The 19,298-nt window shown below is 50.3% G+C and overlaps 1 protein-coding gene across 4 annotated transcripts in view; it reads left to right on the top strand.

The window, feature by feature from the left end:
* The first annotated feature begins 931 nt into the window (after positions 1-931).
* Positions 932-19,298, top strand: part of Dennd3 (DENN domain containing 3) — a 54,799-nt gene continuing 36,432 nt past the window's right edge. For all 4 annotated transcript variants that reach the window (XR_009058477.1, XM_057792190.1, XM_057792191.1 and 1 more), the window contains exons 1-7: positions 932-1,175; positions 9,745-10,021; positions 10,896-11,011; positions 11,575-11,708; positions 15,089-15,200; positions 16,252-16,371; positions 16,733-16,951. Coding sequence is in view for 3 of the 4 variants with exons in the window: in XM_057792190.1 (XP_057648173.1) it covers positions 1,074-1,175; positions 9,745-10,021; positions 10,896-11,011; positions 11,575-11,708; positions 15,089-15,200; positions 16,252-16,371; positions 16,733-16,951 (1,080 nt within the window). In the remaining variant the exon portion in view is untranslated. The remainder of the gene's footprint in view (positions 1,176-9,744; positions 10,022-10,895; positions 11,012-11,574; positions 11,709-15,088; positions 15,201-16,251; positions 16,372-16,732; positions 16,952-19,298) is intronic.

Below are 19,298 nucleotides of genomic sequence, written 5' to 3' on the forward strand. Positions count from 1 at the left end.
GTAACATTGCATTTCGGTGTTTTTCTTTTTTCTTTTTTTATGAAAGTCCTGGAAAAGTCCCTTGGTCTCCTTTCCCCTTGGGTTTAAAGATTCCCATGACAGGGCACACAGGAGAAGGTCAGCTAGGAGGAAGGGCTGGGATTTTAGACCATACCAAGCTGCCCAGGCTGGCAGGCTGCGCTTTCTTCTGAATCCAGTCTGAAGCTGGAAGAGGCTCAGGGTCCGCTTTTAGCGGAAAGCTAGGAGGGGGCCCAAGAGGCTTCTGACTCTCCTGTCTCCAGCAGCGTTCACCTGGCCCCGTTTACTGCTAAATTTAACCCGGGCTCCTGCGGCGGCCTGCGGTTAACCATGCAATTTTTGACCAGGAGTGGATCTTTACACGCCCTTCCGACAGTTCCTTCAGCTGTCCACAGGGTCCACTCTGCGTCCCGGCACCGGAGAGCTTCCTGGAGGTGGCGGGAGGTCGGGCTTTTGTCCCTTACTTGTTGCAGGGAAGAATTGGACCGCTGGAGAAGAGCTCCGGGGGCTGGATGACGTGGCCGGGCACCTGGGGACACCGCCCATTCCTTCCTGTGTTGCGGGGACAGGAGGAGGGACCGAGCCCACAGAGGGGCTGCGCACGCGCCGGACCCGCCGCTCTGCTTAGGAAATGACTGCGCCAGAAGCCGCGGCAGAGTCGGACCCGCCCCTGAAGAGGTCCCACCCACCCAGGTCCGGCCAGACACGCCCCTAGCGAAGTCCCGCCCCTGCCAAATCACAGACAAGGCTTACTCCAGCACTACAAGCCCCGCCCCGCCCCTCTAGGCCCCGCCCACACGGCCCTTCACAAACCACTCCCCTCTTCCCCATCGATCCGCCCCGTTCCCTCTACGTCCCGCCCCGCTCCGCGGACGCTGCTCGCTGGCAACCAGCCTAAGGGAGGAGTGGAGGCTTGGGCGGGCTCTGGCGCGACCCGATTGCAGAGGCACTCGGTTGGGGTCTGGGTTGCGGTCGCAGACGCCAGCAGAGTCGGGGTCGGGGCCGGGCAGCCAAGGGCTCGGAGCGCAGTGCTCCGGGCGGGTGGCGGGGAGCTTATGGCGGAGCCCACGGCGCGACACCTGTCGCTGCCCTCGGGGCTACTGGAGCTGTGCGCGTTGCTGGGCGCCTCTCAGGACAGCCTCCGCGGCCTGGAGCAGGTAAGGGGCGGAAGGGGAAACTGAGGCGGGGTGGAAGTCAGAGCCTCGCCCGCTGGGTGCGCTTGGGGCTGGCTTCGGTGGCTACGCACCCCTGTGGTGCGGATGCCTCAGGGCTGAGCCCCAGCTGTAGGGGGGTGAGCGCTACCTAGCTCAGGCCAGGGGAGATAGGCAGCTGGCCATCCTTCCCTCCCTCCGCGCCCACCAACCTCTCGGGGCGGGGGCCAGCTGGACTAGTACCTGGTGTTTGTGGTGGTGCAGACATTCTTCTGTGCATTGAAGCGTTGAAGCGTTCCTCCGCCCTCAGGATGCCACCATCTGGGGCGAGGTGCTGGCCCAGCGGGGACCCGAGGAGTTCACGGTCAACTAGAGACCAGGTCCTTTCCTAGTAGCGACTAAACGGTTCCCTTCATCGCAGAGCTCCACTGCCTCATAAGTAGTGGATTCTGTACTGTGCACTGAATAGTGAGGGTTCAGGTGTTAGAATCAACCACCAGCTTTGAATATTCCGCTTTTAGTAGAGCTAGCTGCATAGCCGTTTTCTTCACTTGCCGTGCAGCCCCTCCTCCCTTCCCTCCAGCAGCCAAAGACGAGTTTATCTTCCCGAGTTTATCTCCCCGTCTCCCCAGAGTCTTCTGAACACCTCATTCTCCTTACTTCTGTGCTGTATTTTCCCATTTTCTTAATTCTGAAACCCAAGTTGTTTTCTCCCAATCCATTGGTGCCTCTCTTTTTCCTTTGATCCAGCATGATTGTGAACTGTCATTTTCTCCAGAGATTTTTCTAGTGTCCCGTTAAGTGTCTGGATAAATCCTCTGAGTGTTTACAGTGACAACATGGAAAAGCATAAAGGCATGCATACTGATTGACAGTTGACTATCCGGGGACAATGAGTAGTGGAGGCAAAATGGATGTCACCAAGGAGAGTTAAATGTTAATAAAAGTAACCAAATGAGTGTTAAACCCTAGACAGTTTCATCCATAGGCCAAAGTGACCCATCAGTGGCATTAATCCACACGGAAATGATTCAGAGTGTCCCTCCTACAATTCTCACCCCCTCCATCCCTTCTAAAGCCAGTTTGTCCTCTGTGCAGCTCCACTGTCTTTCTGCCTCTCGTTTACCAAACGGAACTGCCTTCTTTTTCTTAGTATCGGAAATAACCTGGTTTCACTTGTGGTCTTCTGGGTATCCATGCCTCTGCTTCCTGTGTCTCGCAGTGTACTTCTTGCCTGCTCAGTGTGAGGCAATGCCTTCGAGAATGGGCTGAGTCAGCTTGGTTATTCACAGTGGTACTTTCCTGAATTAGGCAGGTGGTGGTAGACTCCAGGTTAAGTGAGAGGGGGAGGTTTCCTTTTAGTTTTCCCCATAGTGTACTCTTGCAAGATTTCAAAGAGAGCAACAAAACAAAACAAAACGGGATTAAAAAAAAAAAAAAAGTCCAGGATTAGGGGAACAAAGAGAGTTGAGAGGTGGGCTGAACTTTGGGGTAATTTCACTTTATATCAACATTAGTGTTATAGTTAGCTAGTTTAATTTTTGTAGCAATTCTCTTTTGAATGTGCAAGGCTTTAAAATAATTTTTAAATTTGCTTTTTAAGATTGTTATTTAACAGCTGGGTGGTAGAGGCACTTGCCTTTAATCCCAGCACTCAGGAGGCGGATCTCTGAGTTTGAGGCCAGCCTGGTCTACACAGTGAATTCCAGTACAGCCAGGAGTACACAGAAAAACCCTGTCTTGAAAAACAAAACAAGAATTGGAGAGATGGCTCAGCAGTTAAGAGCACTGGATGCTCTTCCAGAGGACCTGGGTTCAATTCCCAGTGCCCACATGGCAGCTCACAACTGTCAGTAACTCCATTTCTAGGGAATCTGACACCCTCACATAAATATTTACAGGCAAAACGTCAGTGTACATTAAATAAATAAATAAAATAAAATAGCAAAAACAAAAGAAAAAAATTGGCACTTCACTGAGTGTGGTGGCTTGCTCTTGTAATCCCAACCCTTGGGAGACCAAGGCAGGAGAATTGCTGTGAGTTCTAAGTAGGCCAGCGTAGGCTACCAAGTGAGACCCTGCCTTACAAAACAAAACAGACAAAAACCTTTAGGGCCTGGTGGCACAAATCTGTAATCCTAGCACTAGGAGAGTGGAAGCAGGAGAATCAGGAAGGAACTCGGGCTAGCCTTGACTACATAGTAGGTTCAGAAGCTAGCCTGAGCTATGAGAGACCCTGTCTCAAAAATTATCATTCTCTGTGGTTTGTGTATTTCTATTTGGTGACACATGAAAACAGAAGACAAGAGGTCTGAGAACTATCCAGTTTAAGGTCAAGGGACATAGTGCCCTGCGTGTTTCTTAGAGGGAGCCCTAACTCTGTTTCATTTCTTGGGTGGGGGTGGGGACTAGTCATTTTGTTGGAAATCCTGCCAAGTGTTTCAGGGTTGAGCAGTCCCCCTGTGAATCACTGTGTTTGGTTTTGATTTCCCCCACCCCCTGGCCGAGGATGGAGGCCTGCTGGTTGTTGGAATATGAGAGGATCCACTGTCAACTCAGCCGAGGGTGGATGACTTGCTCACATAGCCTTCTGCACCATTCCAGTGGGGTGGCTTTCTGCTCTGTGGGCAACAGCACCAACGAAACTTCCCGGACGATGATGGTGTCCTTCATCTGCACTGTCCTACATAGTGGGCATTGGCCACATTTGGCCACCCAACCCTGGAAGTATGGCCAACACACTGAGGGACTGGATTTCACATTTAATTTATTTATTTAAATTAAAAAAAAACTTAAATATTTTCCTTTATTTCGTGTGAATTGGTGTTTTGCTTGTATACATGTATGCATGTATGTATGTGCATCATGTGTATGCAGTGCCTGCAGAGGACAGAGAGAACATCAGATTTCCTGGAACTGGAGTTCTAATTGATTGTGAGCTGCCATCTAGATCCTGAAACTTGAACCTGGGTGCCAGGTCCCCTGGAAGAACAGCCAGTGCTCTTAACTGTGGAGCCATCTTTCCTGCCCAGTTTTAATTCATTTAGATTTCAGTGGACTCCTGCTGGTGACTGTGTTGGGTAGCATCTGTGAATTTCCTTTTTTTCTCTAGTGAGAGCCAATCCTCCCAGGGAGAAGAAACACTCCTTTGTAACACGACTTAGAAATAAATCTGTCACCCATGAGTAAGGCGGCTCTGGGTTTTTGCTTTTTAATTAGCTTTTAAAAAGATGGTCATTGGATAGAGATTTAATAAACAGGAATACGGGCAATAAGCCTCTGTCTGGCTCAGCTTGGGCTGGCAGAGGTTAGCTCTGTGGCACTGACTGTCTTCTTATCCTTGCAGTGAGAGCAGCCGCACCACGTGTCACCAAATAGCTTACATACAGTATACTCTTGATGGATGAACCTTCCATTTGCAGGAATATATATATTGGGAGACAGAGTTTCCCTGTGTAGCCCTGCCTGGCTGTCCTGGAACTCGCTCTGTAGACTGGACTGGCCTCAGACTCAGAGATTCACCTGCCTCTGCCTCCCGAGTGCTGGGATTATTAAGTGGCATGTGCCACTATCACCTGACTGTGGAATTTATTCCAACCGAGGAACCAGATGTGTGCAGCTGTTTCAGTGACTCTGTTCATTTGTTGTCTCCCTCACTCCCAGTAGGATGAGATGTTTACAGTGATCCAGATGTCTTCAGAGGGATTGGGCGGATGCATTATTAAGGGTTCACTTGGTCAATACTATGTAACTCTGACAAAAGCTGACTAGCCTAACCGCAAAGTTAAACATCAAGGCAACCGTTTGAATTGAGAAACTACGTTATGAAAACGTGTCTCAAGCTTATGTATGTGTTAAGAATGTAAGGAAGTACCCTAGGCTCTGCAGAAAAGCCTGGAATTACAGAGAAGGCTTTCCTAGTCTAGTGTATTCCTCAAGGTGTTCATTGCTATTTTTTGTTTTTTGAATGGTAAAATATCTTGTTAATCCAATCAGAAAGACCAAAATGTTTTTCATGGATAATGGCTGCTGAGACAGTATAATTTTTTTTAAAAAATAATTTATTTTTATTTGTATTAGTGTTTTGCCTGCATGTATGTCTGTGTGAGGGTGTCATGGGTGATGGGAATTGAACCCAGGTCCTCTGGAAGAACAGTCAGTGCTCTTAACCCCTGAGCCATCTCTCCAGCCCCTAAGACAGTAGGATTTTTTTTTTTTAAAGATTTATTTATTACATATACAACATTCTTTCCATGTATGCTTGCAGGCCAGAAGAGGGCACCAGATCTCATTACAGATGGTTGTGAGCCACCATGTGGTTGCTGGGAATTGAACTCAGGACCTCTGGAAGAGCAGTCAGTGCTCTTAATCTCTGAGCCATCTCTCCAGCCCCCGGATTTTTTTTTTTTTTTATTTGAGACAGGATCTCTCCATGTAACTCTGGCTGTCCTGGCACTTGCCATGCAGACCAGACTGGCCTTGAACTTACAGAGATCCTCCTGCTTCTGCCTCTTGGGTCCTGAGATTAAAGGGGTGAACTATTGTGCTGATTGGCTAGTGTAATGTCAACTTGACAGTCTAGAGTCATTGCAGAGATCTCATTTGAAAAATGCCTCCATAAGATCTGGGTGTAGGCAAGCCTTGATTGGGGAGAGCCCAGCCCACTGTGGGTGGAGCCATCCCTGGACTGGAGGTCCTGGGTTCTGTAAGAAAGCGGATTGAACGAGCGATGAGAGCAACACCCCTCATGGACTCTGCATCAGCCCTTGGCTCCAAGTTCCTGTCCTGTTTCATTTCCTGCCCTAAGTTCCTTTGATGATGAACTATGATGTGGAAGCATAATCCAAGCAAACCCTTTCCTTCCCTTGGTCATAGTGTTTCATCACTGCAACAGTAGCCTTGACTAAGACACCAACCATGCCTGACTGAGCACATTATTCAAATTATTTTTCAGATCTATTTTTTAATGTTTATGGGTGTTTTGTCTGTGTGTATGTCTGTGTACCAGATGTGTACAGTGCTCAAGGAGGACTAAGAGGGTGTCAGGTCCCCTGGGACGAGAGTTAGAGATGATTGTTTGCTGCCTGGTGGGTGCTGGGAATTGAACATGCAACTTCTGGAACAGCAGCAAGTGTGAGCCATCTCTGCAGACATCTGAGTGTACCACTTTAAGAGACTAAAGAGAGGATGACAAAAGGCATTGGCTTTGGTGTGATAACAATCCAGACTGACTGGAGGCTCAGAGTTTATCCGGTGCCAGAAATGTAAACCCAGGGAGAGCATCCCCTGGGAGCCATTGGCGCTGGATGAGGGCACAAAACTGTATCATATCCTCTGACTTTCCTACCCTTACAACCTCGATGTTGGAGTAGTGCCGGTGGGGCAGAGAAACCCAAAGCACTGGGAAGTCAAGGTCCACAAGGAGACTCTGGGGGAGGTGGTAACCCTGGAGGGGAGGTCTAGGAGGAGGCCCTGTGGGCACTTTGGTGGGACAGATCTGCAGTAGCTCACCCTCTGGCTCCTATCTCATAAATGAGTGAACGCTGAGGGTCTTTCTGGTGAGGAGCTGGAGCAGGCAGGGAGTTGGGGAGTGTCAGGCCATCAAAGAGCATCAGAGTCAGATGCAGAAGTCTGGAATACTTCAAGCCCCCTGAGAGGATAAGCTATGCATGACATTGGTGTACCTTGGCCTGGGGCACAGAATATAATTTTGCTCAGGGGCACACAATACTGTGATACATGTCCACGCGTGATCTGCACCTGAGAAGGGATAATGATGGTGACATTCAGACACTTGAGTGTGGTGCAGGGACAGCTAGGTGTGTGCAGGGTCTCTGCCTCCCTCCAGGTCCCTGGTATGTTTGTTAGATCTGGTGACTCCCTGAAGAGTCTGAATGTGAACTGGTGGCAGGCTGGCACCAGGTGGGTGGGCTGTCTTCACGGTTCAGGTAGAGCCATGAGAGGTTTACTTCTGGGTCACATGAGCCCACTGTCAGGTGCTGGTTTGCAGATGTGGCATCATGCATGGCAGTGAGCCTTGCTCAGGCCTGTGACAAGGTGGAGTTTGCACATGGCGTGAGGATGGTGCAATGTCCACAGGTTGGAGTCCTACATCCCCAAACCCAGACTCTTTCATCCTCAGTAAAGACATCGGAGGTGGGGGCTTCCGCTTCCCGAGTCCCTCCTGCTTTTCTCTGTGTTTCGCTGTGTGTTAGTTCTTCACCCCTAAGAGAAGCCATTCTTTAACAGCTAAGAAAAAAGGAAAGAAAAACTGTAGGTGGAAGAAGATAGGGGTTTTTGGAAATCCGCCGTTCAACTTTGAACCTGAAAGCTCCCCCCCCATTCTTAGTGGGCGCTTAGGGAGGCAGCTGGAGTGTCTGCACTGGCGGAGCCTGGGAGCTGTCTGCCTCTGCTGCAGTTATCCTTCACACAGAGGGCACTCCAGGAACTGGGAGTCGGCATAAGGGCTCCAAGCTGGGAAGAAAGCCCTGCGATGAGCCAGGCAGGAGCACCGAGCAGAGGAAGGCTGGACTCAAGGGAGTCCCAGAACACACTCTCCCATGTTAATGGAGCACACTTGGTTGTTCCTGCGCCTGTGATTGACAAGGAGATGATTCTGGGTGTAGGGATGCTTCCCTCTGTCCCTGTAGCCCTAAGGGAGGCAGAGGTGGAGGGTCATGTTTTAACATCAGCCCTATGGGCTCTTGTAGCAGACTTTCTGCCTCTATGACTGGAGACATGGTTGTTGCATTTTTGATCCTTAATCCCATGGGTCTGTGTCCACCAGAGATGAAGAGGTCAGTGAGAGCAGTGAGTTCAGTCTCTTTGCTGACAGAACGTGTTGTTCACAGAACAGCCTTGGGTGGAGGGAGCTCTCATTCCTTCCTCTGACCCCCCCCACTTTAATATTTATTTTGTGTGTGTCATGTGTGGGGACATTTTAGTGTAGAAGTCACACCTTGTGGGAACTGGTTCTCTCCTCCCACCACGTGGGTTCTGATGATGGCCGTCTTTCAGGTCCTCAAACTTGGTAGCAAATGCCTTTACCTGCTGAGCCGTCTTGCTCTCCTTTAGCTCGGCTGACCTAAGTTCACTGTGTCGCTGAGAATGACCTTAAAGTCAGGTCCTCCTTACTTTTCCTCCCAGGTTGTTGGGGGTCACAGATCTGTGCCACCATGCCTAGGCGATCCTCTGGCTTTTACTAAATATTGACCTGTGGTTGTTCCTTTCTTTGCCTGTCGTGATCTCATTGCTTTTGGGACCATGCCCTTCCTAAGGTGTCAATGATTGCCCAATCCCCACCCATGCCTGGCATCCTATACCAGCTTTGCTTCACTGTGCAGTACTGGATGAACTCATAGTAAGCAAGTGTTCTACCACTGAGCTACACCACAGCCTTCCAACTGGGGCTGAAGAGAATTTGGGCCGTCTCTCCAGCTTTTACTGATTCCAGCGAACCATGTGCCCAATGGAGAGAGATGTGTCCCTTGCACTCTGTCTGCCAAGGTCTTGCCCTCTTCTCTGCTTCTCTGCCCAGATTGTCAGGGACTGGGTAGAATGTGAGCAATGTCCCAGGGGACCTGAAAAGTATCACAGTGACACAGGTGTTTGTGCATTATGACAAAGTTGAGAGCGTCTCAGTGTCTGCTCTCTCACCACTCTGTGCAGGGCACACATGAGTGCTCCTGGGGGCTTCCCCCTGACTGAGTCCTTGACCCACGTGCTTGCCTGAGGGCCTCCACTCAGTCCGGAGAGGAAAATGCAGACAGAGTGGCTTGCTTTCAGCAGCTCAGAGCAGAGCCAGGATTTGAACTTGTGACTGTGTATCATGGAACCCAGCTCTGAACTGTGGTGCTTGGTACCAACAAGATAAGAGGCTTCTGAATTAAGAGTTTCAGTCAGTCTAGAATTGAGAAAGATCCCACCTCAAAAAACAATGACAAAAAGAAAGAAAAAGAAGGAAGAAAGAAAAGAAAAGAAAGAAAGCTGAATCCCATTATCTAACCCTCTGTTGCCCCCAGTGTGGAGGGCTCTGGAGCAGAACACTCAGTGAGGAGGCCCGTGGGGCACACATGGGGCCTGGGAAGTTCTGGAAAGAGTCACTTGCTAACCTGAGCCTTAAAGAACAGGGTTCTCTGCTGGAGCCTGTGTGCATGGAGGAGAAGCAGAGATGCAAACAGGGTGCCCACCTAGAAAGGGTGTCATGAATGAGGGTAGACACGTGCAGTCACTTTTCTTTTTCTTTTTGCATTTAACTGTGCTAACATGTATGTGGCTATGTGTGTGTGCATATATGCGCACATGCACGCACATATTCATGCATAAGGAGGTCACAGGTTGATGTTGGATATCTTCCTTGATCACCTTTTCCACTTTAGCTACTGAGCAGGGTTTCCCGCTGAACCTGTAGCTCACCGATTCACCTAATCTGGCTAGCCCATTTGCCCTAGGAATCCCGCCTCTGCCTCTTGAGCTCTGGGACTATGGCTGGGCGCTGGGATCAAAACTCCAGTTCTCGTATTTGTACAGCCGTCTCCCTGACCACACATACAGTGACTCCTATTTTCCCTCTTAGATTGCCCAGAAACGAGGAGCAAAGAACCTCTCTTCCCTCGCCCCTGAAGTTCTGTCTGTGTTCGTGCCTCCTTTCACCGCAAAAGACGATGGCCAGGCGCTTGGGAACAGCTGTACTCTCAGCAAAGCCAGGAGGCGGTCCTTCCGGAAGAAGAGGGAAAAGCCCAGGATGGAGACCTGGAAGAGCCACCCCGGAGACTTGAGGGGACCCGATTCTGAGGACGTTACCATCCCAGGGGGCGTGGACCTCCTTGCCCTGCCCCAGCTGTGCTTCCCAGGTACACTTAGGTAGCAGCCTGTGGTGGGTGTTCTTTCGCTGCTCCTCACTGAGTGTTCTGCTCCAGAGCCCTCGACACTGGGGGCAACAGAGGGTTAGATAATGGGATTCAGCCTTCTTTTCTCTTTCTTTCTTTCTTTCTTTCTTTCTTCCTTCCTTCCTTCCTTCCTTCCTTCCTTCCTTCCTTCCTTCCTTCCTTCTTTTTCTTTTTTTTTTTTTGTCATTGTTTTTTTTTTGAGGCGGGATCTTTCTCTGTATTCCAGACTGACTGAAACTCAATCCTCCTGCCTCAGCATCTGAGTTTTGCGATCACAGATGTACTCGTGGCACCTGGAAAGTCAGTCTTTTTAACTTCTGGGGAAGTTAAAGCTAGAGAAGCCAGGAGGGCGCCCCCCCCCCCCCCGTCCCCTGCTTCCTGTTTATTAAATCAAGAGGAACAGGTTGCTATTTATCTCTGAGCACACGAGTGCCAATCGAGGAGATGTGTGTCTGGGTCTCATGTCCCTGCTGGCCTTAAGAAACATTCAGTGACTTGTGTGGCATGCCCGGCCCAAGGGCTGGATCAGGTTCTGTCTCTGGTCCCCCCTCAAGCCTGCTGCACTTTCCTGGCTGCAAGAGTCATAACTGAGAAACAGATATACAGGCAAATCTGCTCTGCCTAGAAGCAGGGTGTGTGTAGTGGAGGGACTGTCAAAAGCTGCGTGCTGGGGAACTTAGGAAGCAAGGAGCTGGCTAGAACAGGCCTGGGGGCAGAACGTGGTTTGAGCATCAAAGCCTCTGGCAGTTACTAGGTGAAGTGTGTTCATGTGTTATCTAGGTCTTTGTTGCAGAAAGCAGCCACCCGGGCTTCCCCCTTCTTTCTGATCTGCCTGCAGGGGGTGTCTGTGTGACTTCGGAACCAAAAGAGGATTACATCCATTTCCTGGTCCTCACGGATGTCTGTGGGAACAGAACCTACGGTGTGGTCGCCCAGTACTACCGACCCCTGCATGTAGGTGGATCTGATGCTGTCCTCTGAGCTCGGGGTGGGCCTTCTTTGTTGTTGTTTATTGTCATGTGAGAATATGCTTGCTATGTTTCCAGCCTTGCGTGACTCTGAGACATTGCGTTCCCAGCATGTGCAGCCTCCAGAACTTTTCATCTCCCAGCTCGGGCTCGCTCAGCTCCCGTCCTCTCGCCCCACCAACCACTCAGCCGCTTTCTGTCTCTGGATTTGTTTTCGGCACACTCCACGATGTGGAACTGTCTAGTGCTGGTCCTTTTGCAATAGAATCTGTCGCTGAGGGCTGTGCTGTGTGTCCCTTTGTGTTCTAGTGGTATGTCTCTGTTCATCCCAAAGCTGGAGGTCTTCAGGGTGGCTTCCTGGTCCTTGCTGAAAACCCTCCAGTGCTGCATGGTGTGACCTGTTGCAGGACCCATCTATATGGACTGGAATGCTGGAGCTGGTGGAGACCCTTTCTTACATGTCCTTTCTGTAGGAGATGCCGACCTTCGGCAGTCTAGGCCTATACTGTCAGCACAGGAGGTGACATGTCCTTCCTGCCCTTTGTCCAGGATGAATATTGTTTCTACAATGGCAAGACCCACTGGGAGCCCAGCGTGAGCTCGGCTAGATGCTTTGTGCCCTTCGCGGTATGCGTGGTGTCCCGGTTCCCATACTACAATTCCCTCAAGGACTGCCTCTCCTGGTACGTTGGGACCAGTGTTGTTAATAAGCCTTAGGTCTGGTGGGCCATGGTCGGGTGGTCCCAAGAGCACTGTGGGAAACCTGGGGTTTCCATCAATACATGTGGAATCAGGATGGCCGGAAGAAGGCAGCACTAACGGCTTCAGTTTTATTATTTTTTCTTAAAAGAGCGTAGCTGGGTATGGCCGTGCATGCCTTTCTTTAATCACATACAGCACTTGGGAAGCTGAGGCAGGAAGATTACTTTGAGTTTGAGACCAATCTGCTCTATATAGTGAATTCCAGGCCACGTCTGGGCTACAGAGTAGGACCCTTTCTCAACAACAAAATAATAAAAATAAAATAAAATAAAAATAAAAAGAGATGTATATGAAGAGAAACTCCAGGCCTCATGACCTGAGAGAATCAGCAGGCTGTCACTGCTGGACGATTTATTGACATTCACAAATATGTCCAATCCTGGCAGCATCAATAACCCTTTCTGCTGCTATTGGGTGGGAGTTCTGAGGACAAGGGTTAGGGGTGTAGCTCAGCTGGTAGGTTGTTTGCCTAACATGTCCAAAACCCTGGGTTACATCTGCATAAACCCAGCCTGGTAGCTCGTGCCTGTCGTCCCAGCACAAGAGACAGAGGCAGGAACATCAAATGGAATCCTTAGCTACTTAGGGAGTTTGAGACTAGCCTGGGCCACATTTAAAAAGGTCATGGTCCTGGGATTGGCGCTACCAGTTTGACTAAAGACAGATAGCAGGCAGCATGACTTTCCCCTTCCCAAGACAAAAGAGCAGTCCTCAGACTCACTGAGATGCTAAATGGCACTTGGTGTCTTCTCAGGGACACTTGTAGACTCTACACTTAGGTGACAGAGTGAGACAAAAGTGTGCTGGCCAAGCAGGAATCTCTGTGAATTCCCAGCATTCATATTTGGATTCCAGCGTTATCATGGTTCACTTTTCAAACAGAGCTGCCTCTTGGGCATAGTTCAGTCTGGCGTCTGCCGTAGACAGTGTCTTTTTTTTTTTTTTTTTTTTGGTTTTTTGAGACAGGGTTTCTCTGTGGTTTTGGAGCCTGTCCTGGAACTAGCTCTTGTAGACCAGGCTGGTCTCGAACTCACAGAGATCCGCCTGCCTCTGCCTCCCAAGTGCTGGGATTAAAGGCGTGCGCCACCACCGCCCGGCTTTCTCTGTGGTTTTGGAGCCTGTCCTGGAACTAGCTCTTGTAGACCAGGCTGGACTTGAACTCACAGAGATTCGCCTGCCTCTGCCTCCCGAGTGCTGGGATTAAAGGCATGCGCCACCAACGCCCGGCTAGATAGTGTCTTTATAGAACAGAGAACTTGGTTGGTCTTAGTGAGATGAGGAAACGCATGTTTACGGAAAGGTCTGCCAGCCCAGGGAGTGGTGAGGGGCCTTAGGACTGGTCCCTCCTCACCTCCTCACCGACGCTCTTTATTCCTTGGAAACAGACAGCTCTGCTCCTTCCCAGGCCCCGTGCTACAGAGCAGGTGGTGCTTTTTACCCTTTACTGTCAGAAGCTTACGGCTGAGGACAGGTGCTTTCTTATTCTTCCCGGGTCAGTTCTTGGTGCCAGTTCAGTGGCTGACTGATCACGTGGTGGCACTCCCTCCTGCTGGGTGCCAGTGCAAGCATGTGACCTCAGAAGGTTCACTGTCGTGCCTTCTGAGTTCCCTCCTGTGGCCACTGCTGCCCTGTCAAAAGTGGAGAACAGCTAGAGAGGAGCAAAGGACAGAAATGCAGACTGTACCGTGCATGCGTGTGTGCATGTATGTGTGTGTGTTGGGGGGGGTTGAGGACTTGGGGGGTGGCCCACACCTACCATCTCAGCCCTCCTGGAAGGAGTTCAAGTCATCCTTAACTAGCAACTAGTGTGGGCTGCAGGTGATCCTACTTCAACTAACCAACCAGAGTGGCATGTCTAAACAGGCTTTGGATACGCAACAGAAAGAACACATTTGTGTTGGGGACAGTAGATTATAAGCAGTTTTACTTTAAAATTTTTCATTGATGTTATTATATTTTTATAATAAATTCAAATATGGAATATTGGCTTTTCTACGTCCTGACATAAGACCTGTGAATAGTTATTATTTGCTATTTATGGACAAGCAAAAGTTCTTTGAACTGTGGTTGTGATAGGTGGGTTGTCTTTCCTGGGAGGCTGCCTGACAAGGAGGGACCCCCCATGGGTCCTCAGCCCTATGTACACCACACATCTTCACTCAGCCGTAACCTCCAGGCTCTTGTATAGCTCCTTAGGCAGGATCATTTTCTCTTCTGGTCAGATTTCCCTCCTTTGGGCTAACTTGCCACTGACCCAGTCCTCTCAGGTACCACCATGCAATTATGAAGATGAAGGTTTTTGGGGTGCAGTGGGGTAGTGGCAAGTCTTGCCGTGTCTGTGTAGGTTCCTCACTTGTTTCCCACGTGACTACTTCCAAGATCTCCTGCCCCTTAGTCCATTCCCATGGGGCAGACCTCTGCCCCCAGGCTATCACTGACCTGAGACAGAATCTCTCTGTGTAGCCTAGGCTGGTTCTTCCTGTCTCAGCCTGAGTGCTGGGATCACAGTCATGGGCTCCACACCTGGCTACCCCTTATATTTTAAAGTTTTACTTTCAAAGCCTGAATGCACCAGGCAGATATGATGGTGCAGGCCTTTAATTCAGACACTTGGGAAGCAGAGGCAGGTGGATCTCTGTGAGATTGAGGCCAGTCTGGTCTCCAGAGTGAGTTTCAGGACAGCCAGGTGTTGGGAGCAGTGAGACCCCAGATCCTGAATTTCTTGTAATCCCCTGATCTGCGTGCCTACAGCTGCTCTGAGCACGAGACCTTCAGGAGTTCCTGATGGCAGGAGAGTGGTTTCTGGTGGGTTTGGCTGGGGTGTGGCTATCTCTATATAATCTGCCCCTGAACACAATAAAGGGGGCATTCTTGGAGAGTTCAAGGATGACCTGTGTCACTGTCTCTCTGTCTGTGTGTGTCTATGTATTTTAACCTCCAGCCCCCTTGCCCGAAGCTCGGTAACTGGGTGCCAGCACACAGAGCGCAGACACGGGGGGCGCGGGGCGCAGCAATTGGAGATCCCCACCGAGATATCGGCAGCCAGGGCTCTGTTAGACAGGGAAGCCCTGTCTCGAAAAACAAAAACGCACTGTGGAACCTTCCTCGAGCAGTTCAAAGTCTCGTGTTCCTAGTCTTCTCCACTGAAGCATAGCATGCAAGCAGTTACACACACAGTTTCTAGTCATTTTTTCCTATAACCCCAAATTATTAGCACCCAAAACCAAAGTAGCCGAGGGTGATAATCAGATGGTGACAATCAGACTGCTATTTAACTTTGTGGCTTTTCTTTAAATTTCAGTCTCTTGACTCATCTGAAGCTCTGCAAAGACTTTGAAGTTGACAATCACATAAAAGATTTTGCTGCAAGACTGTCGTTAATACCTAGCCCACCACCTGGGCCGCTCCACTTGGTAAGTGAGACCCGGAACCAGGCTGAGTCTTTTTGTCATGTGTTGAAGATCGTTGAGTCAAAATGCTTTAAACCATTTCCAGTTTCATCCATGTTTAACCTGTTCTCCGGACACCGCTTTCCTGGAGTTCTCATTGAATGGTTTTACATACTCATCTCTACAGGAAAAAGTTAAGATATTTGGACTGGGGTTTGCCTGAGAGGCTTGTGCCCAGTGTGGGATGGGTCTGTTTGGTATTAACTCACAAGATCATTTCTCGCTCTTCAGAAACTATGAGCCCAACTTTCAGCCTAAGGAAGTCCTTTGCTTTTACCTAACATTTAACCCTTTTTTTTTTTTCCCATTTATTTGTCTTGGGTATTGGGTGTGAGACTTACTTTTTGTCTTTTCTCCTATACATCCGACCGATAAAAGTAGCCAGCCTCTTGGCCTCTGTTCTTAGGAGAGCCATTATGTTGTTTAAACAGCAGGTAGGTATTTTTCCAACTGGGTTCCTGCCCAAGAAATTTTACTAGCATCTTTCAGACTGCCAGGAACCTCCAGTGAAGATGTGTTAGTTACTCTCCTCCTAGCTGGAATAAAATGCTGGCAGAAACAGCAGCATAAGAGAAGGAGGGCTGCAGGGACTGTCCCATCACCCTGGGAGCTGGGAAGGCATGGTGCTGTTCCCGGCAGTAAGAGTGTGTGGCTGTGGGTTCTTTCATCTTGCTGGGTCAGGAGGCAGAGGCTAGACTGGAACCAGGCCTGGGCTTTGGTGGCCAAAGGCCTGTCCATAATTTGATACTTCGGTCATCCAGCCCTCATTTCAAGACAGGGTTTCTCTGTGTAGCTTTGGCTGTCCCGGAACTCTCTCTGTAGACCAGGCTGGCTTCAAACTCAGAGATCCACCCGTCTCTGCTTCCTGAGTACTGGAATACTGGGATTAAAGACGGGCACCGCCATGGCCTGGCTCTCACCATAGTTTCTAATGTGCCCAGTTGTCGAGTGTGGGGCATTTTTATCTCTGCTGTAGACAGCGCTCTGATTTAACAGTGGTTCTTGATCTTCATAGATATTTAACATGAAGCCGCTGCAAGTTGTGTTTCCTTCTCGAGCCGACCCCGAGAGCCCCATCATCGACCTGGACCTTCACCTGCCCCTGTTGTGCTTTCGGCCTGAGAAGGTGTTGCAGGTGTGTGGGGGCCAGGACCATTGCTTGCTAGACAGGATTAAACTGCATTTTCCAGTGCAGGCCACACCTTTGGTGCAGCTCAGGGATAGGGCATTGCCTCAACCTCTCAGTGTGAACCCCAGGACTGCCAAAAAAATAACGAAACCAGGAACCCATGCACCCAAAGTATTCATGCTCTGTGCCTAAATCCGACTCTTGGCCGCTGCACACGTGCCTGTAAGCAGCCTTGCCTTCGGTTTTGGTAAACAGAGTCGGGGATGAGGCTAAAAGCAGCCTCTGGTCCTCGGGGAGGGGAGAGGGACTTCCCATGTGCAGCCCAAAGCAGCCAGAGCAGAAGCCAACAGCGTTCTTGCTCCCCTAGATCCTGACCTGCATCCTGACGGAGCAACGCATCGTGTTCTTCTCCTCAGACTGGGCCCTGCTGACGCTCATCGCGGAGTGCTTCGTGGTCTACCTCCACCCGCTACAGTGGCAGCACACCTTTGTGCCCATCCTGTCAGGACAGATGCTGGACTTCGTCATGGCTCCCACATCTTTCCTCATGGGCTGTCACCTGGACCACTTTGAAGAAGTCAGAAAGGTTAGGGAGGGAGCTCAGACTTGATGGGAATAAACCCGCGTGACTCCGTTGTGTGACAGGTGGGAAGCTGTATTCCGCGGTGCTCTGTGTCTCCCGCGTGCAGCCCATGCAGTGAGAGGCCAAGGAAGGACATGCTTGCAGTCCTGGAGCACATCGTCATTCTGTCTGCAGGCTGCATGCTCTGGGCATCACGAGGCACTTGTATACACATGCACAGACAACACAGTGTGCCGTCTTTCTGTCTTTTCTGTCCCTGCACCACGTGCACACACTGTGCGGTCTCACTTGCTTGCTCTCTTGGTCTAGGGATGTGTTTGAAATCAAGGCCCCTGCCATTCAAGGACCAGAGTCTTGTGTTAGCCTCCCTTGTGTTAGCTTAGGTTCAGAGTGGTACCCGTGACTTGCAGCAGGCTGAGTGGGGACAGACATCCGGGCACTGGAGTGCTGTGACCTCCAACCTCTGCTGGTAATTAGCTGTGTAACCTGGGTGAATCAGTTCCTCCCTCAGCCTCTTTCCTCATCTGTGAAGGGAGGCAGGATGGGTCCTTGTGGGCAGGACTGTCACACCGCTGACTCGTAGACGGCCACTCTACTGTCACTGCTGCATGCTTCCTGCTTTGTTTTAAATGCATCCATTGCGCTTTGTTAACACTTGGCATGCACGTGCATGCAGCAGGCTACTCACAGTGTCGGGGGCACCTGTGGGTCTGGTTGTTCACGCTCTGTGTGGCTTGCACTTACTGAAATAGCCAACTCCTTCCTCTCTTAGCCATCAAAGGACAGCAAGTTTGCCAGGCTTGTTACAACAGTGAGGATCAAGCGGGACATGGGGTAGCCCTTGGTGTGCTGTAGGTGTTTAATGGAGGGTCACTGTGCTGCTAATTGGAGATAGTATTTGTTGGTGACAGTCTCACACTGTTGCTGAGGCTGGCCTGGAACTCACTGTCACTCATGGCAAGCTTAAGCCCTCTTTGCATTCTTCCTGCCTCAGCCTCCCAAGTGTTGGGATCACAGTCTTTGGCTATGGTATGTGTTTAAATTCTGATCCTGGGTAGATGGACAGCTGTCAGCTTGAAAATTTTTGACAGATACTGGGGTGGATCCCCTTTGACTGTGATGGCAGTTATGGGGTTGTCCAAAAAGTCCTTGTGTGAGCGAAGGTCTCCCTTTCTCTCGGGGTTACAGCCCAGAGCAGAGCCGCTGAGTCAGCTCTATGGCTAACCACCTGGGACACAGCTAGGCTCCCCAAGGCAGCTGCTGGACTTGAGAACCCAGCAGGCAGTCCCATCTCATGCCCTTGGTGACTCCCGATCCTGTCTGATCCTGGTGCTCCAGAGGGTGATCAAGTGCCACTGAGGCAGCTCAGGGCCATCCACTGTTCCTAATGGCATCCACGGCTTTTCATGTGTGCATTGGTAGTTCCACAGGGCAGGGAGAATAGCGTTAAATTGGGTTTGTTTTGTATCATTTTTTAAAGTGTATTTGTGCGTGTGTGTGAGAGAGGTCAGTGGCATGCATGTTGTAACGTGTGGAGAGGTCAGAGGAGGACATTTGGAAGCCATTTTAATTTTCCACTTTATGAGGTAGGGTCTTGTTTCTGTTTTGATGCTGTGAACTCCACTGAGCTTCTGTGTGATCCTCCAGTCTCCACTGCCATCTCACTGTAATCCTCCTGTCTCCACTGCATCTCACTGCAATCCTCCTGTCTCCACTGCATCTCACTGCAATCCTCCTGTCTCCACTGCATCTCACTGCAATCCTCCTGTCTCCACTGCATCTCACTGCAATCCTCCTGTCTCCACTGCATCTCACTGCAATCCTCCTGTCTCCACTGCATCTCACTGCAATCCTCCTGTCTCCACCACCATCTCACTGTAATCCCCCTGTCTCCACCACCATCTCACTGTAATCCTCCTGTCTCCACTGCATCTCACTGTAATCCTCCTGTCTCCACTGCATCTCACTGCAATCCTCCTGTCTCCACCATCTCACTGTGATCCTCCTGTCTCCACTGCATCTCACTGCAATCCTCCTGTCTCCACTGCATCTCACTGTAATCCTCCTGTCTCCACTGCATCTCACTGCAATCCTCCTGTCTCCACCACCATCTCACTGTAATCCCCCTGTCTCCACCACCATCTCACTGCAATCCTCCTGTCTCCACTGCATCTCACTGCAATCCTCCTGTCTCCACCACCATCTCACTGTAATCCTCCTGTCTCCACCATCTCACTGTGATCCTCCTGTCTCCACTGCATCTCACTGCAATCCTCCTGTCTCCACCACCATCTCACTGTAATCCTCCTGTCTCCACATTCTCACTGTAATCCTCCTGTCTCCACTGCAT

This window comes from Chionomys nivalis, chromosome 17 (genome assembly GCF_950005125.1).
Source record: "Chionomys nivalis chromosome 17, mChiNiv1.1, whole genome shotgun sequence".
NCBI lineage: Eukaryota > Metazoa > Chordata > Mammalia > Rodentia > Cricetidae > Chionomys > Chionomys nivalis.